General features: G+C 42.6%; 1 protein-coding gene across 7 annotated transcripts in view; it reads right to left on the reverse strand.

Annotated features, from left to right (window-relative positions):
• Positions 1 to 18080, reverse strand: part of LOC6532747 (Down syndrome cell adhesion molecule-like protein Dscam2) — a 44804-nt gene that overhangs the window by 10468 nt on the left and 16256 nt on the right. For all 7 annotated transcript variants that reach the window (XM_015194103.2, XM_015194108.2, XM_015194104.2 and 4 more), the window contains 12 exons: positions 12906 to 12982; positions 12524 to 12713; positions 10120 to 10285; positions 7300 to 7390; positions 6859 to 6946; positions 6576 to 6724; positions 6224 to 6347; positions 4034 to 4161; positions 3332 to 3468; positions 2514 to 2656; positions 1529 to 1690; positions 3 to 147 (listed from right to left, as the gene is read on the reverse strand). In XM_015194103.2, coding sequence (XP_015049589.1) covers positions 3 to 147; positions 1529 to 1690; positions 2514 to 2656; positions 3332 to 3468; positions 4034 to 4161; positions 6224 to 6347; positions 6576 to 6724; positions 6859 to 6946; positions 7300 to 7390; positions 10120 to 10285; positions 12524 to 12713; positions 12906 to 12982 — 1600 coding nt within the window. The remainder of the gene's footprint in view (positions 1 to 2; positions 148 to 1528; positions 1691 to 2513; positions 2657 to 3331; positions 3469 to 4033; positions 4162 to 6223; positions 6348 to 6575; positions 6725 to 6858; positions 6947 to 7299; positions 7391 to 10119; positions 10286 to 12523; positions 12714 to 12905; positions 12983 to 18080) is intronic.

The following is an 18080-nucleotide window of genomic DNA, read 5'->3' on the forward strand; positions in this document are numbered from 1 at the left end:
ACCCGGTTCCGATTAGTGGCTTTCCGTTGCGCTCCCACCGAAAACTGACGGGCAGGTCGCCCTCGAGGATCTGGCAGGAAATGGCGGCGCGCATTCCCTCGCGGAGCATGTTCGTCATGGCCTGGATGGGCATAATTTTCGGCGGCACTGCACCATCGGAAGGAAGCCATAAAACATGAAACAACAACAGTCGTAAACCAAACAAGAGAGAACGCTATAGTCGAGTTCCCCGACTATCTGATACCCGTTACTCAGCTAGTGTAAGTGCGAAGGACAGTTTTTGGCGGTTTGTGGGCGTTAGAGTGGGCGTGGCAAAAAGATTTTTTGCAAATCGATAGAAATTTTCAAGACCAATACAAAAATGAAAAAATATAAAAACATTTTTCAAAAGTGTGGGCGTGGCAGTTTTGGGCGGTTTGTGGGCGTTAGAGTGGGCGTGGCAAAAAGATTTTTTGCAAATCGATAGAAGTTTACAAGACCAATACAAAAATGAAAAAATATTAAAACATTTTTCAAAAGTGTGGGCGTCGCAGCTTTGGGCGGTTTGTGGGCGTTAGAGTGGGCGTGGCAACATGAATCGACAAACTTGCGCTGCGTCTATGTCTCTGGAGTCTGTGTGCTTAGTCTCAACTTTCTAGCTTTTGTAGTTCCTGAGATCTCGACGTTCATACGGACAGACAGACGGACGGACAGACGGACAGACGGACAGACGGACAGACGGACAGACGGACGGACAGACGGACATGGCCAAATCGACTCGGCTATTGATCCTGATCAAGAATATATATACTTTATATGGTCGGAAACGCTTCCTTCTGCCTGTTACATACTTTTCAACGAATCTAGTATACCCTTTTACTCTACGAGTAACGGGTATAAAAACCGTTTTCGTTGGAGGGGCCCAAAAACGGTTAGTGTCGCGAAAATCGACTAACAATTGCCATGGCAGTTGGCACAAAAACTTGAGCACACACAAAACCCAGTGAGGCCGATAATCAAGGATGTTTTTGGTGGTGGCAATACGGGGTGGGGCGTTTTGCTGGTGCTGGTGGCAATTGTGGGCGTGGCACTCGCATCAATGCAACTGCGGCTTGGCAACAGCTGGCGGAGTGAATTATTATAAAGAGTAAGGCAGCAGCAGCAGGAGGAGTCGGATGACGAGCCGGAGTTGCCGCAGACAGAACACAAAAGTCAATGACTCCATTGTGGGTCTACTAGCAGCCCACAGCCATCCCTCAGCCAACCACCCAGTAGCCACCCGCAAACCACCCAAAACCACCCACAAACCACCCAAAACCACCCACTATCCACTCACAGCCTGCATGTGCATTAACTGGGAAAATAGTTGCTGTTGCTTTTGCTGTTGCTGTTGCGGCTGCATAGTTTCGCTCGCCACTCTAATTGGAATAGTTTCATTGTAGCAGCTGCAGCGCCATTTTCCAGCCTCCAACTCCCACTCCCATCCAGTTTCATCTCCATCTTCAGTTTCAGCTTTCGAAATTTTAAATATCGAAAAAGAGGAACTTACCCAGCACTTGGATCTCCACGTTCCGGCGGGATGTTTGCTTCTGTTTGTTCTGGGCCATGCACGTGTAGGTGCCCGCATCCTCGAGGCGCTGCAGTTGCTCGATAATTAAGGTGCCATTGTTGTAGGCACGCTGTCTGCGATTTATAGGCAGCGTTTGGCCATCTTTTATATTTTTGTTTTTTTTTACCATTTTGAAGCAGGAAAAAAGCGAGAGGAATGGGAGAAAGCGGAAAGAGGTTGGCAATTAATTTGGCTGCTCGCATAAAACAAAGTTATGCGATTTATGACTGGCCATATAGCATTTGGTGTCTCTATTTTTTGGCACAGCTTATTTATTTGCATGCAATGGTAGTAGAAAAGGAGAACTCTCCCAAGGAATAAACAAAATGAAAGCGGATTTATTGATTCAATGTTATATATCAATGTTTATCTGAATGCTAGCAGCTTTAAAGTAAAACACCTGCAGTTATTTTAATATTTTTTAATCATTTTTCATTTAAGAAAATGCATTGACAGCCTTAAAGTGCAAACATTATATTTAATTCACTTGGCGTTTCAATATTTATTCACCTCAAACTTTCTGATGACTTTTGCTCGTTTTTTGGTAATGTATACACCATAAATAAGAATATATGTTAACGCACTCGCATGCGAGCGTGCAAAGATAATAATTAATAATAATAAAAAACGCGGTTATACGAATTTAAATTTATTTCGCTTGAGAGCGAAAGAAACTGCATTCCGAAAGAATAACGTTTGTTTTGCAGTTTTAATAATTTTCACTGATATGCGCAATAACAAACATACCATTTTTAATAACAAACAACTGGCCAAAAGGCAAATAAGCATAAAGCGAAACATCATGACCAAAAAAGCTATCAAATATACTCGTATGTGCCACACACCACATCGCATATCCGTATGGGTACAAAGGCATATATGCATATTATTTATATATATATTTTTGTATATACATATGGCTCACCTCGCTCCCAGTGAATTTTATCGATGGGGTAACCAGCCACGGGACATTTAACAATCAAATCAGAGCCAGAAATTCCTGTTATTTTTGGCATTTCGCGTATGTAAGGCAATCCATAGATGTTCACTTTGGCGCTGTGCGAGACTCTGGAAATAAAACATTGGCAGACCTTTAGTTTGGCTCCTCGAGATGGGGTCGTGAGGGGCACTAAGATTTCCATAATTTATTCGGGTCTCGGATTGCATATCTCGCCTCTCATAGACATTTCTACAACTTAAGTTTACGCAAGCTTTATAGTTCGATTTAACTGCTTTCTCTACCTTTCTTTTACCTAATAAAATCAAGAAACTAACGCAGCTGTTCTTCTTTTAAAATATACAAATTATACTACTTCTGATTTTAGACTAGGTTTTAAATTGATTACACATGTAAAAGGTTGTACTAATATTCCACATATTTATGTACATCACTCCGTGTCTGATTCTGGGCACTTTTTCCATCTCTAGGGCGGAGTTGCCTTGGCTGCCTCAGCAAATTGTTTGGATTTTGTGCCCCTTGTGCTCCCCTGCCTGCAAACAATGCTCGGCCATTGTGTCGGATTTCTTTTTTCCCCCCAAGCCTTGAACGCTTTTTTCTATGCTACGGCTAAATTTATGATTTAGCATGGAAATGCTTTTTATGCCCCTATCGAGCCTATGCAACATACATAGCATAACAAACCCATTCCCCCCTTCCGTTCAGCAGATTCATGCAGAAACACATAGGAAAGTGCTCGGCGAGTTGTTGTATGGTTTTTTATTTATGGAACTGCGGCTACTCACTTGCCAATTGCATTCTGGGCCGTGCAGGTGTACTCCCCGCCGTCCTCCTCCTTGACATTTGATATATTCACGTGGCTGATGACATCGTCGTGGATGGTAACATATTGACCCACTAAAAAGCGCGAGCTGTCTGGTATCTGAAGTGGGGTAAGTGGAAGTTCGTTATCAGAGTGGGCCAATTAGCCAGGCCCTTTTTGGAGAGTCTCAATGGGGAAATCAGCGTAGTGTCGAGATGGAGTAAAAAATGCATGTTGATCGAATTGATTGAAATTGCACAAGACGTGCAAAGTGGAAAGTCTCTCTGCAGGGAAAATGAAAATTTATGCAAATAAACGAAACAAATCCCTGAAAATATAGCCAGGGCAAAAAAGGCAACAGGGCCGAATTTCTTGAAACGAAAAAATTCAAGTGGAGATGAGGAAGGAAAAGCAAAAGATGGGCACTTAGCTTACATGGGTTGAAATTGGCAGGGTTATTTTACGTTAAGGCGCTTTATGAGCAAAGGAAAATGGGAGTTTTAGGATAGTATGCATATACTCAAAATATAACTGTGATAACAGAAACAGTGACAAATATACCCAGCGAAATAATAGTTTCAGATGACAACTTAACTATCGGCAACTGCTTGGCGGAAACGGAAGTACTGCCTGCATTTCCGTCTTAAGCTCAAGCAGAGTTTGCCCGCTTGGCGGTTGCACTCACCGGAAATCCGTCCAGAGACCATGTAAATTGAGGCAGTGGATTTCCGGTGGCTACGCACTTCAATGATACCGTGGGTCCTGGCTGCAGCGTTTGCTCCGAGAACCAATAAAGCAGTTCCGGCGAGGCATCTGAAACGAACATTAAACGGAAAATGCGACGGAGTTGGGGGTTAGTTGAAAACTTTGCTCAAATGAGGAGGCTGTTTCTGTGGCAAGGATGGCAGGATGGAAGGATGTGTGCCTGTCTGTGAGACTTTCATTAGTGCCTGTTGAAATGGCTCTGCTGCACATATGTGATGTGTGTGTGTGTTTAACTGTTTGAGCTTGTGTCTTTTCTCCTCCTTCAACTTTTTTGATTGCAGAAAGATGATTGCATCGATGGCTTGCTTCTTAATTATGCACATGACTGAGTTACGTGCGAATGGGTGTGGAAATCTTCATTAAAACGACATTCAAAGGAAATCCAATACTCCGAACAAAAAAATAAATAAATAAATGCGAAAGGAATGCGACAGGAATTTACAAAATGTATTAGTTCGCTGATTGCTTGTTTTTTTTTCCATATGCTTGCCTACATCAAATGATTTATATTTATATGTTATTATGTCATGTGCATTTCTGCGCTTTGAAACTGCGTTTGAGAAGAGGACTTCCAACGTCCCTTTTCGATAGATTTTTAGCAAGCATTCCCAGATTTGCACTTTTCGTTTGCGAAGCATTTGCTCAGCCTTCATTGCTCTTCCTTGCGTATTGCTTATGTTGAGCCAAGGCAAACGGAAAATGCATTTGACAAGCGAGCAAATGCTATCCAGCTGATGGAAATTGTATCAATTTCCTCTGGCGCAGTGGCAGCATTTTTTGGCTCTGGCATTCCTCCAGTTATAAGCTGCCATATTTGTTTGCTCTCTCGCACACTCACACACTCACACATGCACACACTTGCACACACACACACTGGCAAAGCAGAGTGACATACGAATACTATTGCAGCGTTGACACAATTGCTGCCATATCCGGCCGCTTAATGGCGCTTTTCTCGATGGTTGCGGGTGGTTTTGGGGACTGTGGGGATTTTCACGCCCCACAGGAAAAAAGAAGGCGGTGGGGATTCCACTTCCTGGCCCGCTTTTTTGCCCCCCGTTTTCCTCTATTGTGCCAAGCATGCCAATAATATATCGAAATCAATTTCCGCTTGCGCCTAAAAGCAAATCGCAAAATGTTGCCAAAGCGACAAAGCGCGAATGTGTCTGCTTTGATGTTTATGCGGCATCGGATAACGAGATAACACAGATGGCAGGGCAATAAAGCAGATTATCTCGCTAACAGGAAGTGAAAAATCTGGGTTATTGTGTGGCTGACTGGTTCATGTTTCTATTTGAAACTGAAACCAGAAAATTAGTGAATTTCTTGACTGAGAAAGAATATTGCATAATTAGTAAGACAAAATGGGAGATTATCATATCTTTTAATTCATTTTTATTTAAGGTAGAAATAGTAGAAATATGTATTTTAGAACTTTAAAACCTTTTAAATTATTCTTGTTGTCCTAAGTCCACTTAACTGCTTATGGTTTTCCCCCCCTCGTAATGCTGATGATCCCAGATTAGTTTTAATCCCATTGGAGCTACGCATAAACCCCTCAAAGCGGCCGGATTCATTATGCTCCTGTTTCGTTGAGTGTGTGTGTGTGTGAGGAAGTGTGTGTGCGTATGAGGCCCCAAGGCAGCTAAGCGGTACAATGTGCTCCCCCATCCATGTGTAATATCCTGCCCCGCCCCAAAAACAATGCCCCTCCGTTTAGTGGCTGCGGCTAGATTTTTAGTGCTGGTAATAAAATTAAGTCGTCGTCGCTGCGTTTTATGGGCAGCTCCCCATTGTTGTTGCCTCACTGTGATTTGTCCCAGTGTTTGTTGCTGTGTTCGTGTTGTTGGTGAAAAATGTTAGCAATTTGCTAAATTAGAAAATAATGAAATGCAATTATGGCAAACAATTATTTGTGTGGTCTGCGGTCATCATTCGCCGGCTTCGAGGAGGAAATTACACTTTTGATTGAGATGGAATGTTAGGTGCGGTGGTGAAGTGTGTGCTTGTGTGTGTGTGTGTGCGTGGGCGGCCATAAGTGGTTATTAATGGCCATAACGATAGATGGCCAATTTATTAGCCCCATCGGTCGGGCAATATCATAACTCACCCCCCAACTGCAGCTCAGCGGTGGATTGGATCTGCTCCCATTCGTTGGAGACGAAGCACTGGTACATTCCCGGGTCCTCCTTTTGCACTTTTTTAATTATCAGTCGCGGCGGATCGGTGAGGATCTAATTAAATGATAAACCACATATATATCAAGCAAGTTTAAAGCACAAACGGTGTATATAAATATCATAAAAAGGATGATTTTATTTTAATGGCAGCATTATGGGAATAAAGTCAAGATGTTCAACCGCAGAGTGTCGTAAAAATCATACCGAATGGAATACACAACCTCGCTATTGGTGATTTTAAAAGCCGATTAAATTATGGATGATATGGGGGCGTCTGCTCACCTCAACCCGATTGTCCCTGAGTATGGGCTTGCCGTCGTGCAGCCAGTTGACATCGTGGACCGGATGGCCAGAGACAATGCATTGGAATTGCGCATCCTTATCGACATCCACCGTCTGCACCTGTGGCTGCAGGTGCGCCGTCAAAGGAGCTGTGTTTGCGAAAGGATTGCCAGCGTTTTGAGTGCCCATCTACTTTTTTTTGTGATTTTTTTTTGCTTTTTTTTTTTTAGCTGCCATCACGACAGACACACATACAGTGAAGACCAGAACCAGATGCACTCACCTGTCACCGTTAGCGACACTTGGATGGTCTCCTCGCCAGCCGTATTGTTCACCCAGCACAAATATTTTCCACTATCCTCGAGACGTGCCTGCGATGGACGAAATCAATTGGCAATCAGCAGGGTTTTCCATCACTTCTGCACTCCACCCCCTTCAACCCCGTCTGGCTACGCCCATTATGGGTATAAAGAAAAAGTTCCAGGCCTCTAACTGAATGTAATTGGTGTTTAAAGATAAGTGTAGGATTTGCTTTGCTCAAAAATAAAAAAGGTATATTTTTACAAGTGATATATTAAATAACAATCGATTCTCTATCAAGATTATACACCATATTTTGGGGCTATAACTCAAAACTACATCATAAAATGAAATTAACTCTTACAAACGAAGTCAAATTGTCTTGTTAATTCAGCTGGTATTTCTCCCAGTGAAACCTACGCACCTTGGTGATTTTGAGGAGCCCCGCGGATACGATGGTGATGCGTTCGCTGAGTTGCAGCGGCAGCAGTTGCTCGTTTTCCTCCTTGAACCACCTGGAAAAAAAATGGAGAAAAAAAGTGGATGACATGGAGATGAAATGCCGACCAAACAAAGGACCAAGAACAAAGGCAAACATGGCGGAAATCGGGGAATCGGGAAATTCATTTCCGCTTTATTTGCCCAAGATTTTGACAGTTGAATGCGAGTGGCGCGGACGCATTCGCGGGCTTTAAACAAATCGAAATGACGATTGAATTATCAATAATTTCGCTGCGCCCACGTTTTACAATTTTTCCTTTTTTTGTTTTGTTTTTTCTTTGTATTGCGTTGCACGTAGCCTTTGATTGTTGGCTTGTTGTGCAGGTCGAGGTCCACATGCCAGATGAAATGTATTTCAATAGTTCGTAAAAATGATTGCACTTAAGTGGGCATAACGAGAGGAAGTGGATGGTGTGGGTTTTATTCATACATATGAATATGCATTGCCTTATTTAACGGGTATTTGTATTCGAATGACATATGAGTCGGGCATATCGACTGCGTTATGTGCTGTGCCACAAATATATGTATTTATGCCAGTTATTATTTAGTATTTATAATTTGTGTTTTGAATTGCCTAATATATCTCGTTTCTTATCACAATAAATCAAGTGTGAGTCCGTGCTACTTTATCATTTTTTATTTCATTTGCTTTGGCATCATTTTCATAAAGAGTACTTTCAGTATCTGTGAACTGCATTTGCTTGAATTTTCAACCAGATGCAAGAGATCGAATGCTGGTGGTAGTTGAAGGTTGAAAATATCTGAATTGCGTAAATCAACAGATTTTTTTCACATTTATCTGGTGCGCGTGTCATAATCTGTTTGATGGCTGCCCCACACTCGCATCCTCAAGCGAGTTTTCCAAGGTGCACGCAGACACATATGTATGTATGCAATTGGATTTTTCCCCATAAAAGTTATTGATTTTAATTTGGTTTTAATTGCACTTGAGTGCATTTCTCGTCTTGCGACGAGCATTTTGCAAAGGCATGCCCATTTTCACATTTGCCCCATGGCATGGCATTCCTTAATTAAAATCATGGAAAATGCCGAGCATGCAATGCGAACGATTTTCACTCTGAGCTATTTCCATATGAAATGCTGTCAAATTGGAAATATGGTCAGTGATTATCAACAACTGCATCAATACGGAATATGGCACCGGGAGCTGAATGCCATCGAAAGCAGCAGGAGTATCGTGTGTCTGTGTGTGTAGGTGTGTACACAGCTGCACAAAGGATTCAAGCCAGCGAAACAAAAGCGTCACTCGCCCGAAACTATGCAATGAAAAAGGATTTTTCAAATAGGAGCCACAGCAGCGAGACAAAAACAACAGCGAAAAACACACAGTACTCCCAGGCACTGAGCAGCAACATGGCCAACTATTTTCACATTTATGAGCCAGGACCTCCAGGTCGCCTCGACAAAACAATGCAGCAACGGCAAACAAAACTCATCCGTTCCACCCACCCGCGATTCTTTCGCAGATCTTGGGTTTTTCCCGCTTTCGGCACGGCGGGAGACATCAAATGAAAGGAGGCACTCGCGATGTGCCACATCCGGGGCGCATTTTTTATGCATGCAGCTCGAAGGACGAAGGACGAAGGAGGACATAAGCGGGGCAGAGCCATGAACCGAGTGCTGCTGCCAGCTACAATGGCATATTACATGGCATCCGCCTCGGCAAAGGATACTCGCTTCTGGAACTCAGCTCACGCCATGCATGTTTTAGTGGCCGAAAATCGCCATGATGAGCCAAGTGCCAAAGTGGCCGGTCTGTATACGGATCGATGGCAGATACACCATCCGTATTCTCATCCTTATCCGTAGCTTGAAAGTGCTAAAAACTTGAACGACATTTCGGAAAGCAATTTGCCATTTTCGGCCATAAACGCCGCTCGACTTTTGATTGATTTGTGTCCTCTGAACAGGCAATCTCCCGACTCTTGTCAAGACAAACGCCTCCGCTAGTGGGACAATAAACAATTTTGATGTACGTAGGCGCGCTCGAAAGCTGGCAGCTGTTAACCGTACTCCAAAACGGCCTTAAGCATAAATTCACGGACAACCAACCAAAAAAAATTGCCAAGGAAGCATGCGATAAAGTTGGACAAGACTTAAAGGTCCTTGGACTTCTGAAATAAAGCTTTCTATTAATACTTTCATGGTAAGTGCCATAAAAAGCCATTGATTAACTTCTAATATCCTTAATCATAGGCTTATCCCCTATTATCCGCCAATACAAGCGATGGCCTCCCTAGTTTCCATGAGAATCGCATAGAGAGGCTCGGCTAACACCGAATTCCGCCCACAGAGGGCGTCCCTGAGGGCAGCCGCTCCTCCCCAGCCGCCGTGCGTTCCACATTTTGACAATTTGGCTGACATTTTTATTATGATTTTTTCTGACATCGTGAGCCCCGCAGTTTTTTCGCTTCTCGGTTCGTTTCGCCGCATTTTTTGTTTTGTATTTGCCAAGAGCGTTAAATATTTCACATTGCTATAAAGTGCGCGCCAACTGCGGCAGCGGTTTTGGTAACCGCTGAAAACCACTGAGAGTCGCAGCTGTGTGTCCCGTGTCCCAATGTACCGTTTGTCGCGATGTCCTGGTGTCCTGAAATGTCCTGAAATGTCCTCGTGTCCCGATGTCCTGTGACACGGCCACGTGTTCGAAGAGCTCCTGCCGCTCTTGTTGATTTTTTGCGCGCGTTTTTTGCAATGTCGTGTTGTGTGTTTTACTCACCGATATGTTGGCACCGGATGTCCTTGAGCTATGCACGGCAACGTTGTTTGGCCATTAAGGACAACATGCCGCATCGAATGCTTCTCCACGTTGATGCGCGGCTGTACCATGCCCTTGGGCTCCGTTACAATAATGCGGCCGGGATATGTGGAAATTTGTACTTCACCTGGGGGCGAGCGCAAAAAATATGGGTGAAAAATGCTGAAATATATGCGAAAAAAAATGGTTCAAGTGATGGCAGCTGACAGTGACCCCCCATGGCATTTACTTAGATTTAAAGCGCCCCAAATTTATGGCATGTCCTGCGGTTCCTGTTCTACTGCACATACATATGTATATATATATATATATATATATATATATATATATATATATATATATTTTAATTAATTGAAAGTAAATGAAAGCAATCAACTTGATTGCTGGGCAGCCACCTGGCTGCCCTTTTCCACTCATTGCCTTCTCTTTTTTATGTTATTTCTGTTCTGCTTTTTTATGGCTGTAAAAACCTTTTGTTACAGGACACGCACAGGTCCTAAATCAAGGCTGCAGCTCCCTCCAATGGGTCCTCAAATCAGGGCAAAACCATGGGAATCTATAACGAACTTTAGAGATATCGGTCTGCTGTGCGCCTGTGTATTATGCAGCCTGGCCTAACTCAATTCTGCATCTTCATTATGGTGGCCATTGTTTGGCTACAGCGCCATTGTTCGTCCGTAGCCCGTTATTGTGCTAAATAAATGGATTTTTGGCTTAAATTGTAATTACATGAGTCGGTCCCGAAACCCGTTGCCTACTTTTGTGGGCCAGCCAGGTGCAAGGATCTAATGCAGCGTGTGTGGCGTGCGCTTGATAAATGAATTACTCATGACCGCTACACAACCTCCATCATCGTGTTACACTTTTAATGAGTGCCACTCGGGCGGATTTCAGTGGTTGCCTCAACCGAGTGTGAGGGAATCCCCCAAATTGGCATTGTTGCAAATACACACAGACACACACACACACACTTACGCATTCTAGGAGGCAACTAATATGCAGCTCATAATTTTCGCTTTTGGCCAAAACTCGAGCGCAACTTGCGGTTCTTGCGGCCCGATTCAATTTGATTAATTAAGCATACGGCCTGGCATACCGGTAACCACAAATTGCGTTGGGTTTAGAAAATGCCATAAAATCTAACAGTAATATGGCATATAAATTCAGTTTTCAAGATGCAAACACCGGAGTGAACTGTAAATAAACCTGGCAAACAAAACACACATTCGTACACAATCACTCACACACGCTCACTCATAAAAGGAAAAGGATTTTCAATCGTAAGGATTTGAAATCGTAAGGGAAACACGGCTGAAAGGAGTGAACTTTTATCGTATTGATTGATGATGTGAAATATGCGCACAAAGGCTAATAGAAATTCAGCTTAAGCGCATTTTCACACACAATAAACTTCAAATAAGGGAGAGAATTTATCTCGCTAGGATCTCACGTCCTCACGATTCACTGTCCGACTGTCGACACACAACCAGAATCAGATGTACCACATATGTATGTATAGTGCTATATGTATGTGTGTGTGGATATGTACACATGATGGAGATTCCATTTCGGAGCAGAACTCCCAGGAGCTCAATGCCCTTTGCCTGGCGATTGAATGTCACGCATCATAAATTATGCACAAAACGACAAATTGACTTTGGCCAAAGAGGACAAACTACTCCTTGTTTGCTCGGGACTTAAGCTGAAAAGACATAAAGGACAGAAAAAGGAACGGACCCGTATTTATGTTCTGAATTACATTTTGTAAGCATATTTTTTCAACAATAAAGAGGTTCTCTTTTAAAGCAGCCCAAGGAAAAGTGGGTTAAGTCATTCTTTTTTGAAAGTTTTGCTAACAATTTATACCTTTGATTGCATTCAAAACTACTCTTTCTTTCCAATGCAATCGCAATCTTTCCCTTTCGTTTTCCTTAGATCTTTTCAACTTAACTTGAGCATTAAAAATGAGAGAACTCATCATAAGGTGCTCGAAAATTCACCAACAAAATAAAAAATGGCATGTTTATGTTGGTCAGTAAGCTCGGCCAGTTTAAACAATCCACGACCATAAGAGGCTTTGGTTTCAAGAGTGAAATATGCGGAATTTAACGAAAGTTTCGCCCAAGAAAAAAGCTGCTTAATTGTCGTGTAGCACACACACACACACACACACACACATCGCCCTTCAAAATGCCCTTCATTGGTTATTTATACAACTTAATTATAGCTGCCCCCCGCCAGCTGAGCCAACAATCCGTACGGATTCGTACGGATCCGGAGTCGCAGTGGCCAAAGTGCCGGACTCGGGAGCAACTCATGCATTGCCCAGATGGACGATTAAGCTGGAAATGCGATTATCACGTACCTGTCAGTCTATTTACAGTGCGGCATGTGTAGCTTTTGTACGCATCATTGGGCCCCGCATTATTTATGTACAATTCGCCGTTCGATAGCACCGTGTACTTGCCACCGATGTCCGTGTTCGGATACAGATGCATACCGGTGTCCTGCACCCAGGCGGTGACCAATACGAATTCCGACATGTAGCTGGGCACCTGTGATAATAGCACACATCCGAGTTGCGGGTGTGCGATAAGCAAATTTGATGAGCAAGCCATGTTTTTGGTTCGCATAACCAGATTTTTGTGGGTTAAGTGCATTTTTCGGCCAAGCGAAAGTGGCACCAAAAGTGGAGTCCCTTGGTGACGACAACGATGGATGATGGATGTGTGGGATGATGCACTTACCTGGCATTTCAGCACCGCCGTGTTGCCCGTCATCACGTATTCATCGTGCACCTGGACCGCGTACTTCTGGTTGACGACTGTAACGAATTAAAAAGCATATTTTATGCAAATGGCATTGGCTTTTTAGCGTAATGTTGCTGAGCGACTGAAATAATACGTATACGCAACGTGGCCCGAAACCCGAAACAATTATGTTCACCTCCCACTCGCCGCCGTTGGCATTTTGTTTTTATTAGCCAAAGGACCTTGCATTTGACTCCTGTATTGTGTTTTCTTTTTTGTGCGAGTTTTAATTTTTAATGCGGCAGGACGACATAAAAAAAGGGATCCGCTTGGCAGCGACAGCCGAAATATGTGCCACATTAAGTTCAGTCATTTCCCTCCATTCGCCGTCACAAAATGAAAACGGAAAGAGGGAAAAGCGGAAAAACAAAGCCCGTCGTCTGCCCTAACATGTCCAACACATTGTGACACTTTACAAAAGTGTTGCCGTTTGTCAGCCAGACGAAGGTGGAGTTCGGTTCGCCACGGTGGGCGGAAAGGGGGGTGGGGCGGATGACAAGGCCGTTAAAAAATTGGATTTGACAATTTGAGTTAAAGATTTTTTAGCTGTGCGAGCTCGGCGCTAAATTAAGAATGACAAGGATCCTACCACTGACAGAAGTGCGCCGTAGCACAGTAGTTGCAGATTGATGGAAATGGTAATTAAAATCAAAATATAACAAAGAATAAAAGCAAGAAACAATAAAAGCCATTCAGCACAGGTATAAAGATTATTTAACATTTAAGTACTATATTATTGAAATTTTAAAATTTTAGATTACTCTAATTCTTTTGAAATATTAAATATGGAGCTGTTATACAAATAGATCCATTTATATTTCTTATTTTCCTTTTTAATAAGCTGACTTAATATTTAAAAAATACTTTCAGATTTTTTAGATTATTCTAGTTCTTTTGAAATATTAAATATGGAGCTCTTATACGAATAGACCCTTTTTTTTTCTTATTTTACTTTTTAATAAGCTGACTTAATATTTAAAAAATACTTTCAGATTTTTTAGATTATTCTAGTTCTTTTGAAATATTAAATATGGAGCTGTTATACAAATAGATCCATTTATATTTCTTATTTTCCTTTTTAATAAGCTGACTTAATATTTAAAAAATACTTTCAGATTTTCTGCACCCCTCCACCACTGTGCTGGTGACCAAATGCCTTGCACTTTCAGCTAAGAGCTTAGCACAGGTCTAGTTGCTGCTGGCAGTTGGCAAATTAATTAAGACGGACAAAGGCAATTGCCAGCTGGCGTGCGTAAAGTGCGTTCCGGTGTTGGCCCTCATCGGGGATTGGGGATTGGGAATTTGGGGATTCCCCTTCGAGGGCTAATCGTAAATAGATTAGGTACGCTGGCCAGCGGCGTTTACTCCAAAAACGGAGGCGAAAACTTGGCCCAAATGGAAAGCGCTCGCAAATGTTGATCACGCGCGACTTTTTCTGGTTCGCCGTTTGTTTGCCAACTTTAATATGCCAAAATTGGATAAAAGTTTAATTTGAAAAGTTGTTGTTATTGTTTGCTTTTGTTGTTGTTGTTCTGGTTGTTGGTATGCTATGAGAGTGACTGAAAAAACTTTGTGACAACATTTTATTATAATTCCTCTGCCCGCTCTGCGTAGTTTAGTACAATTTTGTTTTTGTATCTTCATTATTTGTATTGCCAGGACTCCCGAACAAGCGGCCAATTTTTTTGTGCATTTTTTGTGCACTTCCTTCCATTTTTGTTGGATTTTTCTTGCCTTTTTGTCTTTTTGTCGGGCGTAGAGCTTTCTATTTTCAGCAAGGGAGAAGTTTTTGCGCCTTTCATGTTGCATTTTGCATGGAAATAGCGCCACCGAAGGACAGGGGCGCACAACAATGTTGTCTGAGGGGCGCGGTTTTAGTTGGGGGAGTTACCAAAAAAAAAAAAAATAAAAAAAAGGGGAGCAGACAGGAACAGGACAGCTGGGCAGGAAAGTAAATATGAAAGCCAAGTTTATAGTCGCCGCACAAAGTAAGTGCGCAAAAAGAGAGCGGGCGACATTCGCTGCACTCGGATTTTGTGCGGAAATTCATTTCCGTTTTGTTTTGTGTGTGGCGAAAGTTTTTCTTCCGAAGGGGGCGGGTGGGAAAATTTATGTTTATGATGTGCGTGCCGGAAAGACGCTTTTGGTATGCCAGTCTTCGCTGATTTGCAATTATTGTGCGGATTTCTCTCGCCCCGGAATGTTTTATTTCATTTCATCTGACTGATTTTCTGTTGCCGAATCCGTTTTATCCACGAGATAAAAAGGATATCAGTTGGTAATGATGATAAATAGTTGATACATATGCACAACTAACTAATTTATATGAGTTTTATGTAATTCCGAAAATCATTTGAAACGATTCCTGGCTTCAATTTCATACGTTGCTTTAAAAAAAAAACGATTCTCTCAATTTACAAATCATTAGCACATGTCTATGATGTAAAATAATAATTTTCCATATCACTGCCAATTAGATGATGAGCTCCGACAGCATTGCAACGTGAATGAATTTCCCGAAATAGAAAAGCAATGTTAATATGTGTGTGACAGGAAAAGCAAAGGGAAAAACTTGAATAATCAGTTCCTTTTTATACCCGTTACTCGTAGAGTAAAAGGGTATACTAGATTCGTTGAAAAGTATGTAACAGGCAGAAGGAAGCGTTTCCGACCATATAAAGTATATATATTCTTGATCAGGATCAGTAGCCGAGTCGATCTGGCCATGTCCGTCTGTCCGTCCGTCTGTCCGTCCGTCTGTCCGTCTGTCCGTCTGTCCGTCCGTATGAACGTCGAGATCTCAGGAACTACAAAAGCTAGAAAGTTGAGATTAAGTATACAGACTCCAGGGACATAGACGCAGCGCAAGTTTGTCGATTCAGGTTGCCACGCCCACTCTAACGCCCACAAACCGCCCAAAACTGCCACGCCCACATTTTTGAAAAATGTTTTAATATTTTTTCATTTTTGCATTGGTCTTGTAAATTTCTATCGATTTGCAAAAAAAACTTTTTGCCACGCCCACTCTAACGCCCACAAACCGCCCAAAGCTGCCACGCCCACACTTTTGAAAAATGTTTTGATATTTTTTCATTTTTGTATTAGTCTTGTAAATTTCTATCTATTTGCCAAAAAACTTTTGGCCACGCCCACTCTAACGCCCACAAACCGCCAAAAACTGTCCTTCGCACTTACACTAGCTGAGTAACGGGTATCAGATAGTCGGGGAACTCGACTATAGCGTTCTCTCTTGTTTTTCTATTCGAAAATGAAAAGTTTCACATGCAAAACTCTGTAAGCTCCGTATCCTGTTGCCGTTCGTGGGGGGAATTGGTGGCGAACTTAGGTGGAGCATCCTCAACAATGTGCATTCAACTAATTAGAAACAAATTACGCAGGTTTCATACACAAGCAGCCAGCGGCAGTCGACTGGCAAACTTTCCTAGCTCAATCACAAACTTTGCGCAGAGTCTTGCAAGGATGTGCCAAGGACTTTTCTATATGCACACTTTGTATGGTTGGTGTGGGGCACCTACTACCTACTACCTACTACCTACTACCTAGTATACCTATGCATGTTGGTCTATCCAAATGGGGTGCCCATCCCATCCGTGTGCTGCTTTGTTTGATGAAATGCAAAAGTGCAGGAAAAGTCAGCGCTGAAAAGTCGTGGCTGCGGCAACTTTGTGGCTCCCAGCATCATTCATCACTGTCAGCAGAAGTTCTGCTCCGCTTTGGAAAGGGGATCAGGATGGGATGTTGTGGGGTTTGTGGGTTGTGGATGTCCTGCGGCCTGACAAAACCAAATGCCAGAAATTGCGTTTAAGCTTGACTTGAATATATATGGAGGGAATTTGTCAAGGGTTTTTTTTTTTTTGTTCTTTCTGCTGCAAAGTTGCGCTAATTACGCGCACTTAGCAAACTCCCTCCAAAGTTCTGGTTTCTAGGTTCCACAAGTTATTCTTCGAGTTCCCCCGCATCAAACTAAGCGCTGCCAATTAAAGACAACGACGACGACTCTGGGCCAAAATGCTCACATTAGCAACTGAATTACTGGCCAGCAGAGATCGCAGATTTCTGCGAGAACTTTTGCAAATTAGGCAAAACGTTTTGCGCCAAATCTACGCGCTGTCAAATTGTTCAAGCGTAAAGCTCTCGCCACGAATTTCGGAGCGGGGGCAAAAAAAAACAATTTCTGGCGCACATAAAAACCAAACGGAAACAAAGAAGACGAGAAAGTACAGAGGCGAAGGGCCCAGGGACTCTGGCCAAAAAATGCCCAGGGAGACCGCAAATAAAATAAGCCGGAGGACATGGCGTATACGTAACGTTGAGTTAGCTGTTGAATAATGGCCACCGGACGTTGGAACTTTGCATGGACAAAAGGCTACGCATGGTCTCGTATCTGGTGCATATATATATATATATAGATATGTATATGTACATATATACCTATGCGTGGGAAATCGGACTCTATCTCAGATCCTTGCGGTTGCGACTTTGTGCCATTTGTTTCGCTTTGAACTGACTTCCCGTGGTCTTGTCCACTTTTTCCCTCCCGTTAATTAAACGCCAGCCCAAAACTCAAGTGGTCCCTTTGTGGATTAGCCTTTGGCTCTGTGTGCAAGTCCCGAAAGCCATTTACATGGCATATCTTTTATGGTCATTGCTAATTGTTGTTCTTCATTCGTCTTTTGGGCCAAGCCAAGTGGTGGTGCCCAATGAGCCGCAAAATCTATGCGACATGTGATGGCAATCAAAATGATTGCCTCGCAAGACGGCGATGTCCAAGTTTCAGTTCATTAATGCAGTTTAGCGAAGAATGAGAAAGTTTTGCGGAGCAGTTAGGCGCCTTTTTTTTTTGCGGAGTGCGAATAACATGAATATTGAATATTCTGACCAAGCGGTTGGCAGATTCGTGAATTGGGTGTTTTGGGCGAATATCCAATACTCTTCAATATCTTGGTACATTAGTTAAGTGGCTTTATTTTTAATAAATAAAGTCTTAATACTACGCAGAAAAGTGGGTTGAATGGGGCATAAAATATAACAGATTGTGTTATGCCTGGATTACTGAAATATTTTAATCTTTCTCTTAGAAAAAATATTATC

Source organism: Drosophila yakuba, chromosome 3L (assembly GCF_016746365.2).
Source record: "Drosophila yakuba strain Tai18E2 chromosome 3L, Prin_Dyak_Tai18E2_2.1, whole genome shotgun sequence".
Classification (NCBI taxonomy): domain Eukaryota; kingdom Metazoa; phylum Arthropoda; class Insecta; order Diptera; family Drosophilidae; genus Drosophila; species Drosophila yakuba.